We start from the raw sequence: 26,974 nt of genomic DNA on the forward strand, positions 1-26,974 counted from the left end.
GTTTGCTAATCAAAGTAACATATTGTAAGCTTTTTCTGCTGTGCATTGCTACGTGATGTAGTACAAACCAAAAAGGTAGAGAAATAGGGGTTTTGGGTGCTAATGCAATTGAAATAGCCAAGAAAAATAGTGTGTATACATTCAAAACACCTGCTTGTCAGACTGATACCACATTTCAGTGCACTTCACTTCCACTTTTACAATCAAATTAAAACCAGAGTGGTAAAAACCAATAATAGCGTATTTCATGACTCGAGAGGGAAAAGAGATGTTTTATAGAGCTAGCCTTGCAATGAAATAACTCCTTGTAAATACGTGTGACAGTTTCAACTAAAACCTGCTTTTCCACCTTACATGATGCACTTTTCTGGCTGTTGCAGGCACAATTACTCTAACCATGGTCTTCTGGGCATGAAGATTTCCTTCCCGCCTGATGCAGCATCCCAGCTGGAACTCAGGTCCTCTGCACTGACCCACTTGGAAAACGCTACATGCAAAAGAGGCACACAAACATACCTGTGGCTTTGCACTCAGTGCATGTCTCAAGCATCTTTCTTTAAGAGCCTGAAACACTTCAGTCTACATCAAGTAAACTTATTACCAAGTCTGATTTAACCTTAAGTGGTGTCATCGTTAACATGGCAAGCAGAAGAATTTTAATGACAAGAATCATTTTATTCTCTAGCTCCTCAGTGCTCTGAATAGATCCCAAATCCCCAAATGACAGCAAAAAACGTTTTCTCAGGGAAAAAGTCTTTTTAAGATCTAAAAGGAAACTACAGTATCTTTTCTATTGCAATAAGAATTCTTTGATCTATTTTCTTCCTTCTGGTTTCTTTTTTTAAGAAGAAAATAGATTTCAGGGAAAAGAATCTCTACTATCTAATATTAGGATTAAGCCATAAATCTGATCAGGAATTGTAAGTGCAAAACACCCAATTGGTATTCTCTGTCTTCCACGCAAGCGAAAACATTTATATTTTGTTAGAAGAAAATACATGACAGTGGAATTTATGTGATGACTGCTACAAATAAGCATGCCTAGAAAACATTTAAAGGGGAGAAAAATACCTATATGAAATCTAATGGGCAAATTAGGAAATTGTAGTTACAGGAATTCACTTGCTACTTAGTGTTTATAGGGAAGCACAAAGAGAACATCAAAATGCCTGATCACATCCCATCTGTTACTGCCTCTTGCTGGATAACATCTTGGCTGCCAAAAAAGCTATTTAAATTTACTACTGATAAATATCACTTCTGTGAAGATCTAATACTAAATAAGGACTAGATCTGAGGATAAAGCTTATAAGCAGTTGTGTCAAAAAGATCCAAATTTTGCTTAGATTAACACCTGTATTCCTACAAGCTGGCAGTTTCTTACACCCTGACCCCTTCTGTAATATGTTTTTAATAGACCATAAAACTGTACAACGATCCTCAAAAGCTGGATCACGTCAACAACAGAAAGAAATAAAGCTAGAATGGAAAGAATGACATAAAAAAAGAAAAAAGAAAAGGTACCAGGAGGAGGTGTTGGAGAAGAGGAAGAATACTATTCAACAATTTTGGAGGTGCTTAGTCCGGGTACTTTCCACATAGATCTGACAGGCACAGAATGGTGCCATGAAACTGCCTCCAGCAATGGAATACATTTTCCAGCACATCACAGCAGCTGCAACGGCATCAATTCTGCTTGCAATCCATGTCCAAACAGAAAAGTTCTCAGTGGTCCTATTTCAGCATATCTCAAGGACTAATTAAATCCTCATTACTATCTTCTAATTATTCCAGTGCTGTGGGATTTCACTGATCAAGTCCCCAATGGTGCATTAGATGAAAAGGGTTAAATAACCTGTGTTGATTTTGAGACTCCAGATCTATTTCAGACCTTTAGCATATCATCAGCATTATCATGAATATTTAACTACGTACCGCTGTGAAAATTATAAGGGGAAAACAATTAAAGATTTTTTAAAAATTAATTCTGACCCATATACATTTGCACTAATAAATAAGGCTTCTTTAAGTATCCCCATTATGAGAGTGCTTGCTAGAGTAATAACGTGAAGTCATTAACTGTTTCCATTAAATTCAAAGGTTTTCAGGAGCTCCCAATTCACTATTTTAATACAAGACTGAAACCTGACATGCACATATCCAACTGCATAAGCAAGAAAAACACTACTCAAAAGCAGGTAAGTTTTCTAAGATTTTTCAAAATTAGGTAACCATTTATGTCTGCAGGGGTAAAAGTGCCTATTTTAACATTGTTGTGACATGTGTTCTCCTAATAGTGTTTGCATAGGTGAGTATTCATATGTGCAGATGGACATCTTCATTATATTACAAAGTAAGAGCGGGAGTATAGTAAGTTAATGGCCAGGATGGAAGGCTTCTTTTTCATGCTGCAGCTTCAAGAAACTGATTCAGGGGGTCAATTTGGATATGCTGGCTTACTATTTGATTCTTACAAATAATTTCTAACCCACTGAGGGGTTTTGATACTAAGCACATCCAAAATAGATGAGATTAGTACAGTTGAATACAGGGAACTGAACCAACTGTGTGCCTTAATTATGTGCCAAACGGTTATGACAGCTGTATTATCACCACTGCCCTGCCTCTAGAAGCTGATCTAACAAAAGTTTATAAAAAAGCCCCGACTTCAATAAATATGAAAAATCAACCCCCTACTTTTGATCACAGTAAAAGAAAAATCTGGAGTAACTGTATCAGAAACAACGAACAAAACATGCACCCCCTTCCCCCCACAAAAGCAAAGCAAGTGACTAGCTTAATTAGACTACATTTTCATATAGAATCACAGAATTATTTAGGTTGGAAAAGATCTTTAAGGTCATTGAATCCACACCACTAAACCTTGTCCCTCAGCACCATATTTACACATCTTTTAAATACCTCCAGGGATGGTAACTCCACTACTTCCCTGGGCAGCCTGTTCCAATGTTTGGCAACCCTTTTGGTGAAGTAATATTTCCTAGTATCTAGTTTAAATCTACTCTGGTGCAACTTGAGGCCATTTCCCCACACTCTATCACTTGCGAGAAGAGAGCAACACTCCCCTCACCACAACCTCCTTTCAGGTAGTTGTAAAGAGCAGTAAGGTCTCCCCTCAGCCTCCTTTTCTCCAGGATAAAGAATCTCAGTTCCCTCAGCTGCCCCTCATAAGACTTGCGCTCCAGACCCTTCACCAGCTTCTTTGCACAGACTCCAGCAGCTCAATGTCCTTCTTGTACTGAGGGGCCCAAAACTGAGCACAGTATCTGAGGTGCAGCCTCACCGGTGCTGAGTACAGGGGGATGATGACTTCCCTGGTCCTTTCGGCCACGCTATTTCCGATACCAGCCAGGATGCCACCGGCCTTCTTGGCCACTTGAGAACACCGCTGGCTCATATTCAGCCAGATATTGACCAACACCCATACGCTCTTTTCCGCTGGGCAGTTTTCCAGCCATCCATTCCCAAGCCTATAGCACTGCACGTGGTATCCCCAAATAATGGTAACTGCTGGGATTCAGATGCAGTTAAAAGCATGTGTAGCTGAGTGGACATGGTTACTCCTGCTTCTCCAAAAGACTTCTGACCAAATCCTGTAACGCCTGCTCCCTGTCTCCAGAGCTCTCTGGCTCCGACAGGCCATCAAGGTACATGGACTTCAAGTCCCAGTAGTTTCAAAAGACATGTCAGCTGAGACATAGATTATGCACACAAAGTTACGTTCAACTTCTTCTTGCCTAGGTAGACAACACATGTTGGTAGAATTGAAAAAGTTTCATTGAGTAGGCAACAAACAACAGTGGCTGGTTACTGGCACTGGGACAAGAAAAGAAGTGGGCTGCTTAGAATAGTACACTCCATTAACCCTGAGCCAGGTCCAAACATCCTACAGCTTGAGTAGGACACGAAAAATTTTCAAAGCATTTTAATAAAGTAAGCATTTTTATGCTTATTAGAAAAAACATGGAATAAGCTGTATAGAATGCAAGCCGAGGATACAGAAAATCCAGTCCCCCAAGAAATTCCTACTACTGCTCATATGCACCTATATTACGTCTTGCTTTCTGCCACACACAGAATGCATATGTAAAAATATGCTCATTGGTTCATGCTGCACTGTATGACAGGGGATGTACAGCCTTAGGCAGGCAAACATAAAAATCCCAGCTGGGTGCTGAGTAACCATGGAAAGTAGGGTAAAATATAATCAAGCACTTTCATAATAAAATAAATAAGCGTAAACTTAATGGTTCCAGGTAGCGGTTTAGCATCCAGATGTGCTACAGCTCAGACTCCACCTGTCAATCCAGCCTCACGATATCTGGTAAATAACTTTTTTTTCAAGTATTAAGAGGGAAGGATTCTGCTCTTTTGTTCATTCAATTCTCTCTCTAAACAAGGAAAGTGTTATACAAAGTGCTAAACCAAACAACTTTACCTTATCCTATGGAGGGTCACTGTTTTTTTTGTTTTAATTTTCTTTTTTTTTCCTTTTCTTTTCTTTTGGAAGAAAGTGTATCAGTAAGCCAAGAGTTTAAATTACCGTAACAGATGCCTATGGATCAGGTGTCCTTAGCAGCAATGATTTTCTGCTCAGGTTTTTATCAGTAAATGACAAGCACCTTCCCTTTGAGTCCCCATCGCTCCCCCTCCTTCCTTTCTTCAAGTTCAGTAGAAACCAGTTCAAGCAAGCAAAGGAATCAACTAATGTAAGAGCCTTTTTAAAAGGTGAAATTTTCCATTTCAAAGGAGCCTCTAATCAATGACAGGGCGCAAAAGGGAATGCACGCATGTTTATGTGCGTATAGCGCAGACTTTAGAGAAGCTTTGGGGAACATGTTCTACAAAATCAATATGACCTAGCTAGTTACAAATTTCATATCTGCTGCGTGAAACAAATAGACTTCCTGTACCAGATGGGTCACAATGATCATGCATATCAAACCTGATTTTGCATATGAAGAATGCACACATTGCAACTTTCCAAAATACACTTTCTCTAAGACCATACCCATAATTCTCATCCTCCCTGCAGGAAGCACCAGACTAAACCAAACTGTAAATTATACTTCTCTTGCAGTTATTTACTTATTTGACTTCCCAGTTATGGCAGCTGTCTTCTCTGTTTTGACTTCTCAGCACTGCTCTACCTTCCTTGACCATACAATGACCTCCAGTTTTGTTCTACGGCAGCAATAGAGAGGTTTGATCCTTCTAGCTCTGTCAGACCTGCCCAACTCATCTCCCAAAGCCAGGTGAGGAACACACACTGCAGAAGTAACACTTGCTGGTTAGCGTAACAATTTGTGCCAAGACCCAGTTGTGCCAGGAAGTACATACATCTTCCTGAGATGCTTGGGTCTTCAAAGCCTCATTCTGGTCCATTCCCACTGCCTTGTGACTATCTATGTCACAAAACATCATGTATTTGTACTGGGTACTGAGGCCATTCATTTTTCACCAAACATGTATTTTATTCTAAAATTTTTTTAAGGCGAAAATAAGTCCCTGCAGTAAACCGTGTATAAGAAAGAACTGAAAAGGTAACAAAACAAATTACTTGAGTGTGGAATTGTGTGTTTCATGCTCTCATTAATCAATATCCCTGGAGGAAGGGACTTCAAGCATAGAAAACCAGCAAAAATTAAGACACCTTCCTCTGTATTGTTAGTCCTCTTAGTTCTTTCCTCCTGGATGCTATCCCAGAAATTTGCCATTCTGTGAGTTCAACTTGTTGTGCTGTGAGAAAACTTCTGGTATTTATGGTATCCCCATATGGTGCTACTTGGAATATTTCTGGTAGCAAGACATTTTAGGAGGGCATTTCATAAATAACTCAATGTTTACCACAGTTATCGTATGTCTCTTTTGCAAGCTTGTCACTGGCACATGTTAACCACTGCATATGGACAGGATGCCCAGTTTACAGCAGCTGATTGTTTGGCCATGCAACAAAACTGTGACAACTGTCTTTCATGAGCTAGGGAGGAAGGAGGCAAAAGGAAGAGGGCTTAAAGTTTGTAAATGGTAACATTAAGAAAAAAAAAAGCTATTTATTTTGTGACCACTTACTAAGAAGCACTCTTTCAGAACAGTGATGTTGCAAGGTTTTGCCTTGCAAGATTTCCAAATCTTTGAACCATTTGACCTAAACAGTTGATTTCCCTTTATATTTAAAGATATTTTTATTTCTAGCACTGGCTAGAGGATTAGCTGTAATGTCCATGCAAAGACATCATAGATGAGAAATTCAAAAGTAGCAAAACTGCTTTGCTGCAGTATTTCTATATGTCTTTATTCCAAGACAGACAATGAGAAGTTGAATTCTCTAGGATATGAATCAAGTATTTACAGCAAACTGCCTTTATACTGTGGGCATTCACTGTATTTTGAGAAAGCCTTGTTTCCAATTATATTTTGGTAAAACCTGCTATTCAATTGCTCTCTCCCCAGAGAAGAAAACCCCTGAGCCTTTTACAATGAGGACTGTCATTATTTTCCCTGGGAAAAGAAAAGAAATACCAGGAAATCTCACATTGCTAATGTGTGACTTAAAATGAAGGCTGCATTTGGCACGAACTAAAAAAGCCCCAACACCTAACAAACCTCGGTCCTGTGGCATTGGTGACTGGCTCAAGGCAGGGTGGGAGCTGGATTCTGACTGGCTGCCAGGAGGCTGCGGTGGCATCTGACTGCCTGTAACACACAGAGAAAAAAGGGAAAATAGACTTGCTTTTAGCATTGCAATGCACAAAACCAACCTGCTGCATTTTTCAACCACTTAACATCAAAGAAACTGCCAGCTGTATAAGGTAATGACAGAGCTCAAGAACAGATCTAGCTTTTTTCAGTTTTTTCCTACTTTTCCCCTTTCTTTTTTAACTCATAGAGAAAACACTCATAAACATATTTAGCAACAGGCACGGCGAAATGTTCAACTTCGTACTGAGCGAGTTCCCAACCTCACCAACATGATCCAATTTATAGCTGCAAATCTCCTGACACATATTTCTTTTAGAGAGTTTAACAAAATCCAAGTCTGCTGAACAATAGGACTCATCCTGCCGAGCTTAAACTGGCCTCCAGCCAGGCAGACGTGGACTGCTGCCAACAATATTACCAATGAAAAATTCAGTCAATACAAAAATAACTAACAACAACAGTTTAAATAGTATTTCAGTGAATCAGTGGTTTTAATATTATTTGAATCTCGGTGTAGAATATGGGAATAAAGAATAATATGTAGGTATACATGGTGAAAGTGAAGGAAGTTTGAAAGAGATCAGACGGAGAAGGGTTATCTTACTATTCAAATAGACGCAAAAGGAAGATATTTGCTAATTAAAATATCCATCCAGAGCAGACAGGCCCATTTTTATGGCCTCATTTAAAAGACACTCACATAGTCTATCCACTCAAAGAAGAACAGCACTCATGCTACTGCCTGTGAGGCTCAGGACATGAAACATTCCCTTTCAGTCATACTGGATAGTATAGCAGGTGCCTATTGCACTGATGCAGTCACTTTTCTGGGTCACCATTCCACTCTGCATCAAGCAGGGAGGTCCATGCCACCACCCTCTCACTGCACAATGCCCCAACGGTCTCGTGCTGAACAGCCAACCTGCCACAGTCTGAGCAGAAGCAAAAATGAGACTTGGATGTTTCCCGGGACTCCTCTACACTGCTGGTGTGAGGCACACCTGCTCTTGACAGCCAAAGGGGCTTAAAGACCATCTCAGGTTAGGCAGCAAGTATATACTTTAAGCATTTAGACACTGTAGTGATGAACTTGGTACAAATAGCAGCAGACATTTATATCTCTCATTCTCAAAACCTGCTCAGTTTGTTTTCTGTTTGAAAGAAATGGAAATAATAAAAACACAGGCAATAGATTTGTGCCTGCTGAGACTCATTTCCTCCTGCTCAGCAGCCACCCCTCCACAGTGACGGGAGTGAGAATGCCGAGGATGGTCCTGGCACTGGCAGCTGGGCTGACAGGGGCAGCAGGGGCTACTCTTTCTTCAGAGTGAGGAAGGGCCCCAAGGTGGACATAAATGTGGTTAAAGCAAACGTGTTTGCTCTGCCCCATCCACTTGTCAGCCTCAAAGCAACCGGCTCTCAGCACTGACTCTAAAGAAATGCCAGACTGATAAAGAACAAAAAGAAAATCTATAAAATGTGGAGTGTAACCACTGCCTAGCTATTCAGAAGAGATGCATTTGCACTAAAAAACATGACAGTCAACATTACCGGGAGCAGCTGTGATAACTGTCTCAGAGATGCAAATGCTGGACCAGAGGCAGAATTGCTCCTCCAAAAGACCAAACATGCCACTCAGCGCCTGAGGCTTCAGGATCCACGGACCATTCATGAACTCTAAGGCATATGACAATAATATTCCAGCTTATGTTTTGATGTCACTCAAAAGCAGGCTGCGGAGATTGTTAAGTGCCTGCATTATAATGAACACTTTCTGCTTGACAGGAAGGATTCAGCAACTCAAGACTGTAAACAAACAGCAATTCCATGTTAACACGGGGCACTGCCACTTCCACTGTGTATGCCCGAGGCATTGCCATCAGACAGAATATTTCAAGTAGATCTGAACCATATAAGATTTTTACAAATACTAAAAAAAAAATAATATACTAAAAGCAGGGGTAGCCTGCACCATGCAGCTCCCAGTGGGACCCCCTTTAGGTGGAGGCTTGGCAAACTTTGAGAGACCTTAATAGTGCACGGAAGATCTAAGCTAGGAAACTTATTTTGAATATATTTATACACAGACTTTAATTTTTTACTGTGATAATAACTTCCGTTATTATGCAGAAGCCTTATCCTGTGCAGGCAAATGTGCAAGCATGGACCGGGAAATTTGAAGTGTAGAACAGTGCATGCACGACATGTTACAAAGAAATTGTTTTCATCTGTATCCTCAGGGAATAGAGACTTGGGAGTTTTGCAAATTTACTGAAATTATCAGCCTCTGCAAACATTAAAGCTATTTTATTAGTTCGGTTTTTATTAAGTTTACTTCTGATTTTCTTCTGTATTAAAAAGCTTCAAAACAAAATTTTTGTTTCACAAATGAAAACAATTTCATAAACAAGACAAACTCTACAGATGTTCTAACAAGTAAGGAACTTGCAAGAGAAGCGGGCTATTATGCTAATTTTCAGTGGGTGCTACAAATTATCCAGGTGCTGGACATTAAAGTACCACACCAAAATATTTTCAGTCAACTGCCATTTTATCTTCAGAAAGGATTTGAACGGTAAAAGGAGGTTAAGCGCCCAAATACCTTTGAAGACTTGAACTAAACTCTTAAGTTGGGTATCTAACTCCTATTGACTGGGAGCTGATGACAGGACTTTAAAAAATCTTTAAAGATTCTGTCTGCTGTGCTTTTTAAGTTTCTTAGTCATGAAAATAAATGGCCTTAAAGATTTTCCATTTCTTTCCTTTAAATGATATTAATCCTTCTCTCTTTCAAACAGTATTGTAGTTGGGATTCTTGGAAGACACTTTAAATAACATATGGACAGACTTCTGTATTTTATTAGGGAAGGAAAACTTCTATAAAAGAAAACCAACCTTTTATTCTTTTTAAACAGAAATTCTACAGCTATCTAAGAGAGGGAAAAAAACCCAACAACTTTTTTCACAGGCAGACTACTGCCACCTTTGACCCCACGATAGACAGATGCAAGTTTAAACACCGGTAACTATTTCGCATAATGTGAATAGTATTGTTGCCATATTGGTGAGATACTGCACCTGCCAAAACCTACGCAAAGTGAATACTACCAATGTTTCATAATGTTTTTATTATGCAAAATCATAGCAAGTAAAATGATGCATATTAAAAGGAAAGATGCTGCCACACTAGTTCTTTCACCTAGATTTAACAGAGGAGCAAAATGATAATTCCAATTGACATAGCTATCTTGTAAAATTAGTTGTTAAATCTACCAAACCCAGCAGCCTACCTAATATCATGTCTACTATTTTTAAAAAACAAAGTAAAGTCAGTTGAAGAGGTGAGAGAATTTAAAACCACTTAATAGCACAGTTGTAAGCTGGTCCTCTATATTTTTTAAATTACGCTAGAGATGCCTTCAAACATTTTGCATGAGACTTTGAAAATCTATGCTTGAAATACAGCCAGGAGAGATTACACTGCACCTTTGGAGAAGGTGGATTGAGCAAAGCACTAAGTGCCAACTGCATTATGACTATAGTCATGAAATCTACAGTTAAAGTGTAAAGAGTAAATTCCTTACAGCCAACATAGTAAGAAAGATGAGACCTTTGATATCCTGCTGAGGAGGGGTCCCTACGATGAATTGCAGCCCAAATCAGCAATGATTTTAAGCACGCTGAAAGCTCTCTGCTACCTTCACTGTAATGACACTGGAGGATGCTCAGCATTGGTACCCTGCGCCAGTTGGACAATACCTCACAGATTTGTGCCTAAACAATTGAATCAAGAAAGCACTTCAGTGATAACAGGTTCCTCCTGGGAAATTACTAGTTAAGGAGGGAAGGAGGGATATCAGCACAGGAATTTAAACATTCGTAACAAACTGGGAAACAGGAAGGCCGGGGACTGATCACAGCCCGTGTTGAAAAGGGAATATTAAGCTGGAGAAGGAAAAGCAGAAGTTAAAGACATTGCAAATTGTTTCTGGGACAACTCTCTATCTAATTTAAGAAATAAAAGCTAGGACTGGATTAATGACATTGGCTGATTACGAAGTAGGGAATCTCAGTCAATACAGGAGATGATCTAAATACTATCTAAGAAACTGGATCACATTTTGGGTTGGAGTAACAAAAATGCAAACATTTAGGCCCACAGACCAGAGATATGTCTTTTCTAACTCAAGAGCCGTAGGGTGATCAGTTAGAAATAGGAGAAGGAAAGGAAAGATTTGACCATATTTGTTGACCTACAAATGGTTATAACCTACAAGCGGCTACAACTAACCATTTGATGTCAGCCTGAATCAAACAAATTTATTATTAGGATGAGCTAGGAGGACTGTTTCCAGTAGAGGTAAGGAAACATAACTCCACTGCTGATGTGTCACTGGTGAGCCTTCACACAGATAAAACCAGAAGCCTAATGACAACCAGAATGGGAACCAAGAACAGCTACCAGTGTGACATGACAGGAGGCTGAAAGCACAAGTATTATGTAGCATGGCAAAAACTAAAGCTGTGATTTTCTGACTTTTTTTAAAAAAACATATTTGCAGCTAAATATCAGGGAGGAAAAGGAGCGTGATGTTTAGGATGATAATCAAACCATTACAGGAATTTGAAACAACGTCCTTTTCGGAATAACGAGATCCAGGAAATCCAGCATTTAAGATGAAATCTGATAAAATACTGGGATTATATCACACAATCAGTGTGACAGTAAAGCCCAGAAGGGATATTCTGGGTCTTGGATCCTCTACACCAGAAATGAAAGATCATAAACAGGCTCCTATATGGGATTGTTTTAAATGAGCTTTTCAGGAAATTGGAAGTGAGGTGCAAATGACCTCAAAGGAAAGAAATTTTTCTATGGGTGGCATAAAAGGAAACTGGTCATGTGGTTTGTGTTATCTCTTTCATCTTAAAAAGCCTATGACCCCTTAAGAATAAAGATTATTTTCTTCATTAATTCATGCATTGTAGCTAAGCTTCCTGTTGCATTTACAGTATTTTTAAAATGACTTATTCATCCCAGTAAAATCCAGGGTTGCCTGCATACTACCTCAAATTAAGCTGTGTAAAATACAACTCTTCCTCATAGCTATACAGTAATCTGAGCACAGATGCTTTAAAAGGCCAGCGACATGAGGACCCTTTCAGACACAGCAGCCATGGCCCTGCTGAACCACTCCAGGAGGGTTACACAGAGCCAAGCGTGATCAAACCAAGCCTTAGGGCTCTGCTCAGTGTCATGATGCAGCTAATACCCCCTTGCTAACAACAGCTATGCTGGTAATCCACTGCCACCTGCTCACTGAGACCATTTCCACCTGTCCAACCTGGGAGCTCAGGAGCAAGCCTGGAGCCCTCCTGCCTTGGGGTGCTTTTGACGCTTGCTGAAAGTGATATTGCAAGTGGATGATTAGTTCTGCTGCAGTAGCCAGACTCATGCTCCATGTTACAAAAAGTTACCAAGACTATTGTTTGGCTTGAAACTGGTTTTCTATACTACCTCTTAAAAGAAATGCATCATGCTCCAAAGACACAAGTTTCCCTAGCATCCACGAGTATCACTCACATGTCACGTAAAATCGACAAAAGGTTAAAACTCCATCTCTCTTTTCATCCAAATATATAATTCTCAGACTACTAATCCTTGGCATTTACACTCCATCTTCTTTTTCATATTTGTGTTACACTTACTGTATCAACGACTGGGTTGTGAGCAAGTTCCAGAGATGTCACTGTAACCCAAGTGCTAAATTGCTCTCAAATCTCCATTAAAAAATGCAACACTGAGCCAAGGCAGCCTGCAGAACCCCAGCTCTGACTTTTCTCTGCACACATGCAATACCATGAACATCTTCATTTCATGACCAGAAGCTACTTGTTACACATGATTTAACATTTAATTCAAACCAAAGTTGACACTGACAGGATGAGGTAGCTATTCAATATTTTGTTTCATCCTCATTAGTCAGCGTGTAGTCCCAAGGTATTACTTATGGAACACCATCCAAATGTCACCCTCACTACAGAATAATACACTACATTATGAACTTTTTTTGAAAATGAATTGAGAAGCTGAAACTGGGCTCTGCCAAATTGAGACATCTAAGGTTTTATTACCAGGTTGTGTAAACTCTGAGTAAGGAATGAAGACTTCTAACAAATATTCGGGAGTATTAAGTAAAATAATTGTTAGTACTGCCTAAAATCACAATGGGCTGAGTGAAAAGGGGAGAGAAAGCAAATATATTGTGTCTGAAGGTGAAAACTCACTTTGGTTTGGAGGGGAAGGGAGAGCAGCAGCAGCCCCCGCAAGAGGGTCCGTTTCATCCACACCCCACCCAGAAGTCATTTGGACCGGAGTGAAGAACCATAGCATTTTTTCCTGAGATTCTGGCAACAATCCAAAGCAAGCTGTCAATGGAAATCTTCAAAAGGCTTGGCCTCACCGGAATAATGAATGGATTTCCAGTAGGCCACAGCAAGCACCTGTCTGTCTGAGGACTATTCATCTCCAACAAATTTCAAAATCCTGCTGCAAACCAGGAAGGCACTAGAGCTCCTCAAAATTAAGGACGCATCATTTATTTATTTATAAGCGAAGGCATAAGTCAGTTTAAATCTAGGGATCACTGCTTCTCTATCCGCAATAACACCCATCCCAGACCTGTAATTTCACTTTACAGTTATGAGAAGTTTCATTTTGAGGGATCAAATTCTTCCTGCTTTCCCCTCTGCCTAACTCCGCGTTCATTTAATGCCTTATTTCCATTAAGCTCGGGAGAATTCCCAGCCCAGGGCATTTCTGCTGGAGGCCAATCCAGAATGGCGCAGCCCAGGATAGCAACCAGTTAAATCTTTTCTAATCCCCGCATTCAGAAATGGTGGCTCACAGCAGCTGGCACGCAGGGACTGAACAGAGAAGGCAAGCTTGTATTTCTCTCACCAGGCCAAATTAATAAAAACAAAACCTGATTTCTCCTTCTCATTTTCCTATTTTCCCTTCTCCCCAATATTTCTCCTTTCAAACTAAATTTTTTTGTTGTTGTTTGAGAAGCTTAATGTTTGGCTGCCTTCTGAAGAAACGGGCACAGTGACAGATGAAAGGCCGTATTCATTGCCTAATTCAGAATGGGGGAAAACCGACTGCTGTGCATTTAAGATTCTAACAACCTTGCAATTTTGTATAGCCGTTTTCCCCAACCCGTTCTTTTGAAGAAATCTGCTTTTATTCTGTTAATAACTAACCACAGTTGCAGCAGCATGGATCCGATTAGCAGTTCTTGCGCTACAAAGGAGAGGGTGGGGGAGGGCTGTGAACAGGGTTGCCAATTTGTCCACCTGGGTCCCCAGGAGAAAGATTAGATGAGGCGCTTGCTCCTTTCTTCCCCGCTCGCTCACTGCTCTGCACTAGACAGACCTCTTCAAAGCTCTGCTACTGACTTCTTTTTTTTTTTTATTTTTCCCTCTAAAGTCTCATTTAACCGCCCCTCCACATGTTTTGCACTCTGTGTCACCGTGTCCCTCCAAAGCGATGGCGTGAATTGGCATGAGAGGGGCTGGGAGAGGCTGTGGCCGCAGCTTGCCTTGCGCTTTCTCTCACACCTCCACAGGGCCGCTGAATTGCTTTAGATTTCATAAATTATATTCTCTTAAATTTGTGCAAACCATTGAAAAAAAGTGTCTCTGTTCTTTAGAGAAAGGTCCAAACCCTGCAATCATACTGTATTTTTTTATTCTGTCCTTTTAAGCCTTTCCTAAAAATGACAGTTTTGCTTGCATTTAGACCAAAGTAGAAGATTGCAAAGGGTTGCATGGACTTAGTCATCGTAATTACTTGGGACATGACATTACATGGTTGTTAATGCAAAATCCATATGCTTCAGCTAGAGAAAAAACATTCTCAATTTCATTATAAAATGTCAATTAACCAGAATATAAAATTGTAATTGAGGCATGTGCTAGATATCTAAAAACACCTAAAAAAAGAACATGGTAGTTTCTTCCTTATATGTGGCTTAATTCTTCCTTCCAGAAAGGAAACTTACCCTGCCACACATCTGAAACGTAAAACTTTAGAAATCCATTTAGGGAGTCAATCCAAGTTCCAAAAGGAATAATTTTTCATTATCAACACCCATTCTCTATACAGCATTTGTAACAATGAGGACAGGTTTTCTCTAAGCGGTTCATCATTGTGTCTACTATTTTTAAGAGCCTGAGAAGCAAAACATGTGGCGGACATACACTTCTAGTATTTGCCAACTACTAAAAATCTTAACTCCTAATCTTAACATTGCCAAATTTTAACAAAACCATATATCAACTTCCATTTATAATATTTGCAGTGTGAAAACGTGCAGGATACCAAAGAAAGAGTGAAATTGTGGTTCCTTATCCATATTTCTTTTCCCTCAAAAGACCAGTAGTGATGGAGTTTTACTCCTCCCTACTCCTCCTGACTCTCTCAAGTTCAGGCAAGCAGGTGGAAATTGTAACAGCGCTGATATATGGCAAAGAACTGTTTCACTAGTCCTGCTTCCTACTTCTCATACTACTTCACTGCTTGTGATTAATGGGCATTTTAGTAGCAAAAAATTACGTGTTGTCATTGACACTAGCCTCAAAAGGAACAAACTCTTGGATAATCTAGTTTTTCTTATTGCATTAAATTGCACATTATACAACCCCGGTCTCAATGCTTCTCAGGGATTGGGAAGAAAAGAGTAGGTCGAATGCATAAAGGATAAAGGCACCTTGATGTAAACTCCCTTCCAAAAACCATTTGGTGGGTCTGATCTTCCCAAAGACAAGATCTATCATGTCATATTTCACCTCGCCCGACAACAATGAGCTCCAAAGACCGGTGCAGAAGCAGAGCAACTCTTCATGTATTTTTAATCAACTGAGAACTTTCATCCAGCAAGCTCCCTCCACAAGGTCACACACACCACGTGCGGCCACGTGCCTCTCATGCAGTTTGCAAAAGCCAACTTCTATGTCAGCTTCTGTTTGGATGTGGGAGTATCGTTAGCAACCCCTGGTTATATCATTTATAAACATGCAGATGTGGATTATTAAAGATTAATGCATTTTGGGATTGGTGTCGGCATTCCGTTTGTCTCATGCCGAAACCAATTCTGTTCTTCATTAGTCAACGACAACCCACATCATCCTGTTGTGGAAGAAAAATCAAAGGTGCAAGCGTGAATTGAGAATAAGTGATGAAACTGATTACTAAGAAACTTAACGGCTGTAATCAATCAACACATCACAATAATTTGAGTCCACTGTTATCTGGAGATTGGGAGCAAACAGAAAAGCTCGCCACGGGAGTAAGTTGTTCTTTTGTGTTTGCTTTCTAAAAACCCACTTTGCAATTTGACTTCCATATCTACCTACAGAGAGATGCTGTCAAAGGGCTGTTCAAATCTTTCAAGCTGCAGCTCAACCTGCATGAATTCTGTCCCTGAGGAGGAGTGAGAATATCTTGCTTTTCATTAATTTTTAAAAAAAATATTATCTGGAGGTAGCAGAATTTTTTTTTTATTGAGGCTACATAGCTATTTTCTAGCTGGCCCAGAATTAATTCAAGCCATCTTTGCAATTGTTCACGTTCCTTCTGAGAAGGGACACAACATGTAATCGTCTAGTCAAGTCTGACACTAACTATGAAGCATGAAGACTGCTTTAAATATCTCTATTGGCAGTGATATACGGTCCACAAAAAAACTGAAAACTGCAGCAGCCTACCCCATCACAGAAACCAAACCACCTCCTACATTTAAACTCTATTTTATCAGGTATAACAACCATTAGTCAACAACACCAAAACCATACTGTGAGAGACTTTTCCCACTTGCTCATCAATCACTGCTTAGTATTGCAGTATTGTAAAGGACGAGGGAGTGAAGGATAACCTTCTAATTTATGGTAATACACAAATTAATGCTCTGTTTGGCAACAGAAAGAAGGAAAGAGAATCTATGTGTAGCCAAGTAATAACGACAGAATAAAAAAACCCCAACATTCAAAACCAAATATACATTGTATTAAATTTCTTGACAAAAACATAAGTGAGTTGAGCAAAAAAGTTAGAAAGAAATGCACATGTTAATGATTAAATGTAAACAATAACTGTCCAATGATGGCCTCAAAGTATATATCTACAACTAACAACAAACATACCTGTCGAATCTTGGTGGCTGTGGTTAAGTATATTTGAATTTTGTTACGTGAACCAGAGCACATGCATAATTATGCAAAGATTTTAATTGGATTTCAACAGCCGTCATACTCTAGGTGGATTTGTAGCAGCACAGGGCTACCAATGACTCACAGAGCTACAAGAAGGGGCCTGCTGTACTCATGCTGTCGTGGCAGGCACAGCACTGCCGCCCCACTGCACTGGCTATTGCTGGGATGGCAAAAACAGGCCTGGCAGGATTCAACAAAAACGGCAAACCAGGTATGGGGCAGAGCACAGTTACAGAGCTGTGGGTGCTACCGGTCTGATGTTCCAGGAGAGGTTTACTCAAAGCCTTTTTAAGGCACTGGATGACCCTCAGTGCCGTGCGCCTTGGACCCTGCAGGATGTTCAGTCCATGGGGCAGAAACGTTCATCACTGGCTCACACCACAATTGAACGAAAACTGAAATGTGTGACCATGAAATACAATGATAAACCAGATACTAAGCAACTGAAAACACTTAAAACTAAATCTCCAAAACTACCTCTAGGAAAAAAAAACAAGACATGCTGGTTTTGGTGATTTATTGTTTTTCTATCTGATGCTTAACTTAAGAGCTAACGAAAAACAGCAGGTTGATTGTGCAGGAATACAAAACCCTCTGTGGTCAGGAAGCCCTAACAGGAGGAAATCGAAAGGTATGCCTGTCTCCTTTTACCTCCTGCACCTCTTCTGAGAACGCTTCCTCTGCAGAGAAGAACACCTTCCTGATCTCTCTGGCCAGACTGCGAGTAAGACAGAAGTTTTGATACTGCTTTTAGTAGTACAAGCTCTCCTCAAGAAACTAGATTGAGACTATTTAGTTATTTCATGAAGCCTTGAGACAACAGTTATGTCCGGGGCTGAATTCTAATATGTATCACAGGTTAGATGCTCCATATGCTAGAAGCATTGCCTCGAGCTAGTGTGCCTTACAATTTGCTTATTTTCCATCTTATCAAATGACAGAAAAACTCTAAATGTTGTTCAAACCCTTCAAAGCGAAGGGTTTAAAACTACTGCTACGTGAAACATTCACATATTTCATTTGTAAGCATTCTAGATTTGCAAAACTGCTGAATAGATGTTTTGTGCACTAGCAGTGATTAAGGACACAGATACGTCAATGGCATTTTGTGTTTTGTTTTTTTTTCTGGTCCGGATGCCAATGAACAGCATGCATCTTCCTTGCAACAAGCTGTTGCGAGATTTTTGCCTCCGGAGAAGCCAAGGGGGAAATATTGATAGATGTGTTAAAATAATCTTTCTAGACAGGGGGATCATATCCATTTTACAAGACTATAATCTCCTTTCTTGTTTTGAAATTATTTTAGGGTGTCTGTAAAGCTTCAACAAAAAACACAGTATTACAAATTCACTTCCATATGGTAGTCTTTTCTCCCTCAAATAATGTTTTTGAAAAGAGTCCATGCCATATAACATACCAGTAGTTGTGGTCAACACAGTAAGCATGGGGAATAGCTCAATCCCAAGCAAAAGGCATTTTCTAATTCCTATTTAAAACAAAATCTGACTGATTGGCTTGCACTTACTGCAGCCACTTCTGGAAACAGTTCAACTTTTACTTGTTTCCCTTTATAAGGCATGAAAGAAAGCATCAATCCTATTCAAATTTCTGCATTAAAATGTCCTTTTGGACTACAATAGACTACTGCTCATTTTTCTCTTCTCTCAGCCTTTTAGTCACTCTAGTCTATCCACACTTGACTAAAATGCACAATAAGACAAGCTCTCTCTGAACATCCCATTCCCCTCTTGCTGCTTTTTTTGCCTGGAGTGCTAGCTGTAATTCTGATGGGTCTTGGATTTCAAGCTAGCTAACTGATCAATACAGAAAGGGAAGACCTCTAGATCTGCAGAGAGTAGAGATAACTGACAACTGAATGGAATACATCCATTTACTCATGTAATTATCAGAATTAAACATTTTTAATCAGAGGAGGGTGCTGACCACTGGTTAGCATAAATTAAGATAATTGGCAATAACATTCATAACTGAAGAGTAACCACACATGGATTTCTTCCTGAAAATTATAACTCCATCTGTATCCAAGCTCCTCTGTGAAAGAAAGGATCAATGCAATTGTAATAAAAACCACAACACAGTTTCTGCTTAAAAGAGTGAAAATAAGTGCGTTTGTTCAGAAAGTAAATGCAATGTGTTTAAAAACTGCAAGTCAAAATACTGATTTATGTGAAAAAAAATACTTTTACATATTTCTAAAGACGGGACTTGCTATTCATTATTAGTGTAGTGTACCCTTCCCTTCTATACAGGTAACAATTTCTGCTTAAGTTTAAAAATAATAGAATCTATTAACTTGTATGAAATCTGTTTGTCCATCATGGGTTAAGGGATTCCTGGCCTATCAGCAATCTTCCACAGAACACTTAATATTAAAAAATTTTGCTGCTTACACCGCATGGGAGAAAGAGCTGACAAAAGCCTTTGGCCAGTGAGATCAAAACCGGGGATGGGAGGGAGAAAGGGGAGTTTAGCTTATTTACATTTTTGCTTTGTTAGTAAACTGGAATGGCTGGAACAGGAGGAAAAAAAGAGAGAGAAAAGTGAAATTAACAGCCACTAAATCTTCTGGCAACAGCAGTGCATTTTGATGATGTGCTGTGTCAGCTTCCACTAATGGTTTAGGGTTGAATCAGGCACAGTTCAAGACCCAAAGCAGTGCAGGGCATCACATCTCATTCTTTGGAAGAACACAAACCCTAATTACGAAGATGGCTACAAACTAAAAGAGATCAGGATTTCTGGCAAAGCAGAATAATGATGTACTTAAAAGGAAATCAGAATGCCATTCTGAATCCCTAAAAATCATAAAAGACTAGAATTTCAGTCCTGTAATGAATATGTATCTGAGCAAGAAGTGTTACCATTTTGAGAGAAAACTCTTCTTTTTCTGAGCAAACCCCACCAAAGTTGCTTTTTCTGCTCTTAGGGGTTAATCTCCCTGGTCTATTCCAGTAACGCAAATGGAAACAAAGGCTGTATATGTGTTTGCCACTTACCACACAAAATATCCGTCCAGTATTTTAGAGAGCACAGGAAGGAAATGCCCACTGAGCTAGGGACGTGCCAATGTCAGTGTTGCCTGTGCCAGTCCATTCCTGTGAAATTCACGGCGTGTGGCAGAAAGCAATGCAGGGCGGCGAGCTTGCAGTGGGGTGGGGAGACAGCTTAAACAGGCAGTGGAAGAGAATCAGCCATTTGGGAGGTTTAATAGGGGGCTGTTTGTTTGTCTGCCCTTTTGATGTTAAATTAGTCGTCAATTTTGTTGCAGGGAAGGAGGCATCGGGAAAAGGATGCTTCTCTTTCAGTAAACCCTGGGAAAGCAACACCTTTATTTTAACGGCCTTCCCACCAAGAACCCCCTGCAACATTTTGGCTTTCCCTAGCCATAGCTATCAGCAACACAACAGCTGCTCATTTTACAATGACTTGCTGGAGAGAGAATGATTGAAAGAGCCAATCTATGTCACATGGAGAAGCTGTGGCACAACATCGCAGGAGGTAATAGGAGAGGAATGAGGTCAGAACAAACAAGGGTAGGGTGAGAACGGAGAGGAAAATAGCCGCGAACAAAATTATTAAAGGCGAGACGCTGTACTACACAATCTATGTTTAAAAAGAGCCACAACCAGAACGCTGCAAACAGCCACGTAAATGCAAACAAGCTCTGTATTACTTTTTCACAGTGTCTGGTGAATGTGGCTGATGAAAAAAGCTACCAAAGCCCTAGTAATGAAGCACAATGGTGGGAATACACTTAGGTGAAAGCACAGTCTAATTCATATGACTTGAAAGCCACAGCACCCGGCAGCATCCCACTAGTCGCAGGGTATTAAATAGCAGCCTTGCTCGTGTCATTTTGTAGCTTGAGAAATGCAGCAGCAACAGCAGCAACACTACTGCGGCTGCCCAGCTCCCCTCTGGAGAGAGCTGCATCAGCTTACACCTGGGAGTTCACCTTTAGCAAAAGAGCTGCAGAGACTGGGAGCTTGCCCACACTGGGGAACCAGTGGCAGGTGATTTTGATTTAGCGCTATTCATAAAAATCCTTCCTGAGGAAGAGTTGCTTTTGTGTTACCACAGCAGACCAGAAAACCACCATGCAAAATGGTGGCACGGTTTCTATAAAGAGGAAATACTTTTCAGGAGGCCAGACACAAAAATGAGCTTTTGGGTTCAGCTGAAATGATGAAGCAACTCTGACCCTGACTTAGGCGTCCACACCTCTTCCATTTTTACTCCACGGGGACCAACTGGTTTCATAAAAATTATTACATACCCATCCTCATCTATCATGGCTACAATAAAGCTATTTTCAGTGTCGCAACACTCCTTCCCTATTCAGCAATCAGGCTGCTAAAATGCCAATCCATTTACTTGCCTGAATCTCACTGTGGGAAAATATTACCTTTCCAGCTAGGTAGACTATCTCGCTTCATTCAACAACAGAGATGAGCTTCTGCACCACGTACTAAGAAATACACTGCAAATATAAAGCCACCATACTGCACATAATCCAAATACTCCGACCCTGCTGCTGTTTCTGCTATTCCTGCCCCACCTGAACACATGTTGCCAGTCAGAGAGGCTGAAGAAGGAAGAAATAACTACATACCACACATGCAGCATCAGGGCTTGACATGCTAAGGTCACATTTAGTACGCAACGTTCCTGCATGCACTGAGCTTACTCCTCCCTTTGCTTATCTAGTTTAACCTCTGTATACAAACAGGCACATATATTTTACAGAACGACATCTGTATTGAATTCTGAAACACACGCTACTCACTGAATTTCAACGTGCATGTGGTTTATAGCACATGTAATGAAAAGGTACCACCGCTTTTGTTTCTTTTAACTGAGCTCCATGTTGATTTTTTTGTGGTTTTGTCAGCAACTGATGTTATCCCTGGGGTAATGTCAGAACTCTCCTACTCTTAGGAATTCCCCTAGTGTTCAAAATGTCAGAAAATAATAAAAAACTTAAGCATCAGAAAGAGAATAAACTCATCTTAAATACCAAATACACATTGCCGCTTGACTGCCTGCAAGTAACATGCCAGCTGGGTGGGAACAACGTAAGAACTGGAATTAATGCATGCCTTTTTTTTCTTCTGGGTATCTTAACAGATTTCCACAACCTTCTGAATGTACATGAATGACTGTGTGTCACATTCTATGAGGCACAAGAGAGGAAGGTCAAGCACGCCACTGGCATTTCAATTATTACTGGTGGGTAACTTGTTGACCTTTGTAAATATTAAGAAATAGCTTATACAATATTCTCTACTCATGTCCAAAATTACATTATCGGAACACAGAGCTGAAAAATCTCTGCCTCATCCTATGGGTCTGAAACCACCATACAAGTCCAAGAGCCAAACCCAAGAAAAATACACAGTAAAATCAAAAAAGAGACCCTGTAAATAATATAGAGAAATTGGTAACAGATAGATGACACATGAACCAAATACAAAAATTATGATCAAGTATTTGCATTGGTCAATGATAAAGACATGTATCAAACACATATGTGGAGTCAAGTTCAGAATTTTGAGCACTCTAAGGGCTTGGCAGCTGATATTTAGAAGGAATTTTCCCGTGCTTTAAGTATGCATTTTGTTCAGAAAAAGGCCCTGAAAATGCAGGATTCACAGAAAATAAGTGAAATTGGAACATGGGAGTATTTATTTATTTAATAAACCAATCTATCAGTTTCATTAGGTTTGTCGGAACAAACTTACCTGGAATACTCGCTGGAGAAATGGGACCAGATCTTGACTGGTTGCTTCCAACAGGAGAGCCTACAGGTGAAGGCGATGGGCCCCCAGGGATGCCAGAGAGATGTGGAGAAGCATGAGGGGAGAATGGAGACTGTGCAGGGTTGCTCTGCTCCCCTTGGCTGCTTGTAGAGCCTGATGCGCTAACAGCTGAGCTCAGGGTTGCTTCAGTTCCAGTCGGCAAGTCATCAATGGATCCAGATAAATCCTGAGGAAAAAAGAGAAAAAGATAATATAAGTAATTGTATAAACTAGCCTCACGCTGCAGGACTCAAGAACTGGCATGGTGATGAGGTCCATTTGTTTACTTATTGCAGCAGGTGAGAGGTTGTCTTCAACGCTGCTTCATGTAGTTAAATGACATCAGAAATCAAGGATAGTATGTACAGTTCTCCACTTAATCTCTAATTCTTTTGAGAAAAAGAACAAACAAGGGCAACAAATTAATTGGAACCAAATTCACTCAACACTGAATTCAACCTTTTCCATCTGGATTAAGCTTTCAAAATTAATCCCACAAATTCTGCCTGAGCGTACTAAAACTAATAAGAATGATATATCAGTTTCACTTTTTTCACAGTATTTCATTTTGGGGTTTGCAACTGTTACAGTCACAGCTTACACACTTGACTCTTTAAACCACCACCAAAAAGAGAGAAGAAGGCTATAAAATAGCAGCCCTTGTAACACTCACACACAGCTCCTTTCCCTTGCAGAGAAGACACAACAAGAGACCCTGCTCTTAGCAGCAGCCCAGGACCTGCTAGCCATCTAGGAGCAAGGAAGGCTGCTTCTCTATTTTCATCAAAAACCAGCGTACAACTCCCAGATTCTCTTCAATTTCATTAGAACACACTGCTAAACAGTTGCTCCATTTCAGCTCGTAACTGCTGCATTCTCAACAAAAAATTTCCTCTGTAGTTCAAAGTACATCTGAATTCTAACTGCAAGTTGCTAGGCATATCCCCTAAAGCTGAAACACAGGAGTTATGCTGGTCTTTGGGTATGTGGGAGTAATTTGGTTTTTTTTAATCATTGTAAAATCAGATATGAAACCCCAAGAATGTTGTGACAAAGCAAGTGCATGCCCCTTAACTATCAGGAAAAATGATAATTCCTAGGCATCACAGAAAAATCTCATACAAACTGAAAAGTGCAAAGACAGCCGCTTATTGGCATGGCATACGTTAAGGAGCACCTTAGTATTTCTGTTAGCGAATTAAGCACAAACAAGAGGCAGAGAGCTACCTCACATGAAAAACAGGTCATTAAATGACCTTTGAGGCTTCCAATAACTAGGTTGACAGAGTGTGTTACTTTGGCCAATACTGACTTCACTTGTCTGGCTCATGCAAGTGGCTGCACTGCAGACAACAGGACCCATCATCCCAAGTAGCACAAAAAGAACTGGGCACTGCCAGAGCAGAGCTCAGGAAGCAAAGCCTTACTGCTGCCTAATTTTCATAACAAAAAATAAAGTTATTTTTGGAAGTTACAGCACTTGGATGAAATGCAAAGTGGTGTATTTAGAACAAAAGTCCTGCCCAATGCTGACTACCTCCATTACAAGGGAGGCTTACAGCCAGTCTCCCCTACAGACAGACAGAGTCAGTCTTCCAAGGCATGGAAAGAGTAGGATTAACAGTTTAAACACCAGTAACATTCACTAGAACCCACTTAGAATGTCACGTCTTATTCCTCCTCATGTATAAAGGTAGTAAATACAACCTACCCAACTTAGTTCTCTGCAGGACACCTCGCAGACCTTATTTCTAACAGATTTCCACAAATACTTCAAGCACAACACTCACCACAGGTTAATTTTGCTTTTTCTGACAAGCACAAAATTGTACGTGTACTTCATTAGGCACATGAAAAGCAAAAATTAAGTTTGAAACTTAAGTCTATGCGTGGACTCTGCATTCACTCAAGAGTAGAATTCCTAATCCCTACAAATGGAAATCTAATTGTGAAATGGGCAATGAACTATTTTCATTGTTTCTTTTTCGAAACTATTAACTGTAGAAAATGTAAACAAGAAATAACACATTTGATACTCTATAGAGCAATGCTAGAGATTTTTCGCAGTAGAATGTATTTGGCAAATAGGTAAGCAATTACTGCTTTTCCACACATAATATTATATTCTTCTAAATGGAATCAAATCGCTGCTGTTGAGATATGTAACAAATGCTGCAAGAAACGCTGATAAAACAAATGCTGCTGAAAAGCATATAATAAACCCTTGAAAACCAAATGCAGCAGAATAGACCCTATTCTAAAGGAATACAAATTCTGCATAAAAACACAGATAGGCACCCAACTGGTAGAAGATATAGAAAACACAGGGGTTTATGCTTGGAATAATAAAGATCTTAAAAGGGTGTGTAGATTAAAGCTTTCATTTGTTTCAGCAAGCCACAAAGTACTTGAAAAACAAACATGTCAAAATGACAAAAACCCATGAAGTGATGAAATTATCTTGTTCAGAGACCAAGGCACAACCTGACCACTCCCCACAGCATCTCCCTGTGGGGTGGAAAACCTGTGGACAGGACTGAAGTTCACTTTTCCCATTAGGTTGCACCTGACTTCCCCAGCCTCCTGCGGGGGTGAAGAGTCTGACAAGTCCCAGGCGTTTCCTCAAGTGCCTGCCTTCCAGGGACTTCCTCACCAACCTGAGGCGACTCCTTCACAAAAGAGGAAAAGAAATATGAAAACTTGTGTGATGTCGGTCTATTGGAAAAGTGGAGGCACCCAGGCCTCTCCTAGTAAGTGCAGGGGGAGCTGCCAGGTGGGCTCAGCACACCCGCAGTGCCGTGTGCTCCCCGTGCACGCTCTGTATAAGCACCTGGATTTCCTCCCCAGGCTGGGGAACTTGACAATCAACTCATCTGCCGAGGATGCTATGATAACATTCAGGCACCAGACCCGTCAGAAAAGCTGATAATGAGGTTGCTCTCAGGGCAGCAGGAAAGATTGTTGCCTATCTAGATGCCTGGGCTGTGCTACACAACCTTTCCCTCGCGTTACAGCAGGCTAAAACGAACCAGTCCTTCTGTGCAGAGGGGTTTGCAAGATCATTACTTTGTATTTTTTGTTAATAGACGCTTTGTGGCCTTACCTAGTTCTCTATGGTAAAAAGCCTAAGTAGGTGAGCAACTGGAAACTTCCAGCATACAAAGGCTTTAGAAACACCTCTGTTATCCACAAAAGCTAATTGGGAAATTAAAGAGAAGGAGAAGAAAGACTGTATGTGAAGCACCCAGACAGAAAGAGCAGAAGTCGACTTACTGTTCTCCTATTACCAGTATTTTAATGCCTGCTTTTACCTTGGTTTAACAGAACAGTAATGAAGTCATGTGCAGTTTCCACATCACAAACATTTATTTATATACAAAATATTGTACACGTACACATTATACACGTAAATTACATGGATATGCTTGCATTTACTTAGCACATCCATATGTAAAGCTATTAAAAAGCCTCCTAATAAGAGAAATTCACAGTGGTTTAAGCATACAGCCTAGTTAACAAAGAAGCTCTGTAACTAATACTCCTCTAGAGGACAATTTAGTCAGCAGGGCACCAACTCTATTCTTCTTTTATAAGTACTATCAGATCTATGATGCCTGTAAAGAACAGAGAGACCTTACTTACTGCATCTCATTCAAACCAAGGCACCTTCAAGCTACAGTGCTTCCATTTATCTTGTTGGAAAGTTGGCAGGTTAGGTAATTGCTGGGATTCTTTTAAGGGGCTGAAGTCCCCGTACCCTAAGGCATGCCTTAAATTTTGCTTCTTTTCAGAGGCTTTTCCTGGAAAGTCTTGTTTCTCTCAGTGAAATGCAGTAAGCCTAGAATTACCAGAAATCTCTTGATTTCTTGTAGATCTTTTTCTTGTAGAGTAATCTTATTGTTCTTGTCTATGGTATTGGTATGACTATATGCTCAAATGTGGCACCAAATTTAAGAAAAAAATGAGGGGCAACATTTTTATCCCTAGTCACCAATTTATATTACAGTTCTATAGTCTCTATGTCAGCTTTACATCCTGTATTATTCAGGACATCCTAGCCAGCTTTCAAAGTTCATTTTTAGATAATACCTTGATTACAAACTGAAATGTCCCTGCACAGGATTTATCTCCTTTAGCCAAGTGTTTTATCTCTCGACTAT

General features: G+C 40.1%; 1 protein-coding gene across 8 annotated transcripts in view; it reads right to left on the reverse strand.

Annotated features, from left to right (window-relative positions):
- Positions 1-26,974, reverse strand: part of ARID1B (AT-rich interaction domain 1B) — a 336,986-nt gene that overhangs the window by 77,748 nt on the left and 232,264 nt on the right. For 7 of the 8 annotated variants that reach the window (XM_069852077.1, XM_069852076.1, XM_069852071.1 and 4 more), the window contains 2 exons: positions 22,758-23,001; positions 6,628-6,717 (listed from right to left, as the gene is read on the reverse strand). In XM_069852077.1, the coding sequence (XP_069708178.1) occupies positions 6,628-6,717; positions 22,758-23,001 (334 nt within the window). The remainder of the gene's footprint in view (positions 1-6,627; positions 6,718-22,757; positions 23,002-26,974) is intronic. The other variant, XM_069852073.1, reaches the window with a different exon arrangement.

This window comes from Phaenicophaeus curvirostris, chromosome 2 (genome assembly GCF_032191515.1).
Source record: "Phaenicophaeus curvirostris isolate KB17595 chromosome 2, BPBGC_Pcur_1.0, whole genome shotgun sequence".
Classification (NCBI taxonomy): domain Eukaryota; kingdom Metazoa; phylum Chordata; class Aves; order Cuculiformes; family Cuculidae; genus Phaenicophaeus; species Phaenicophaeus curvirostris.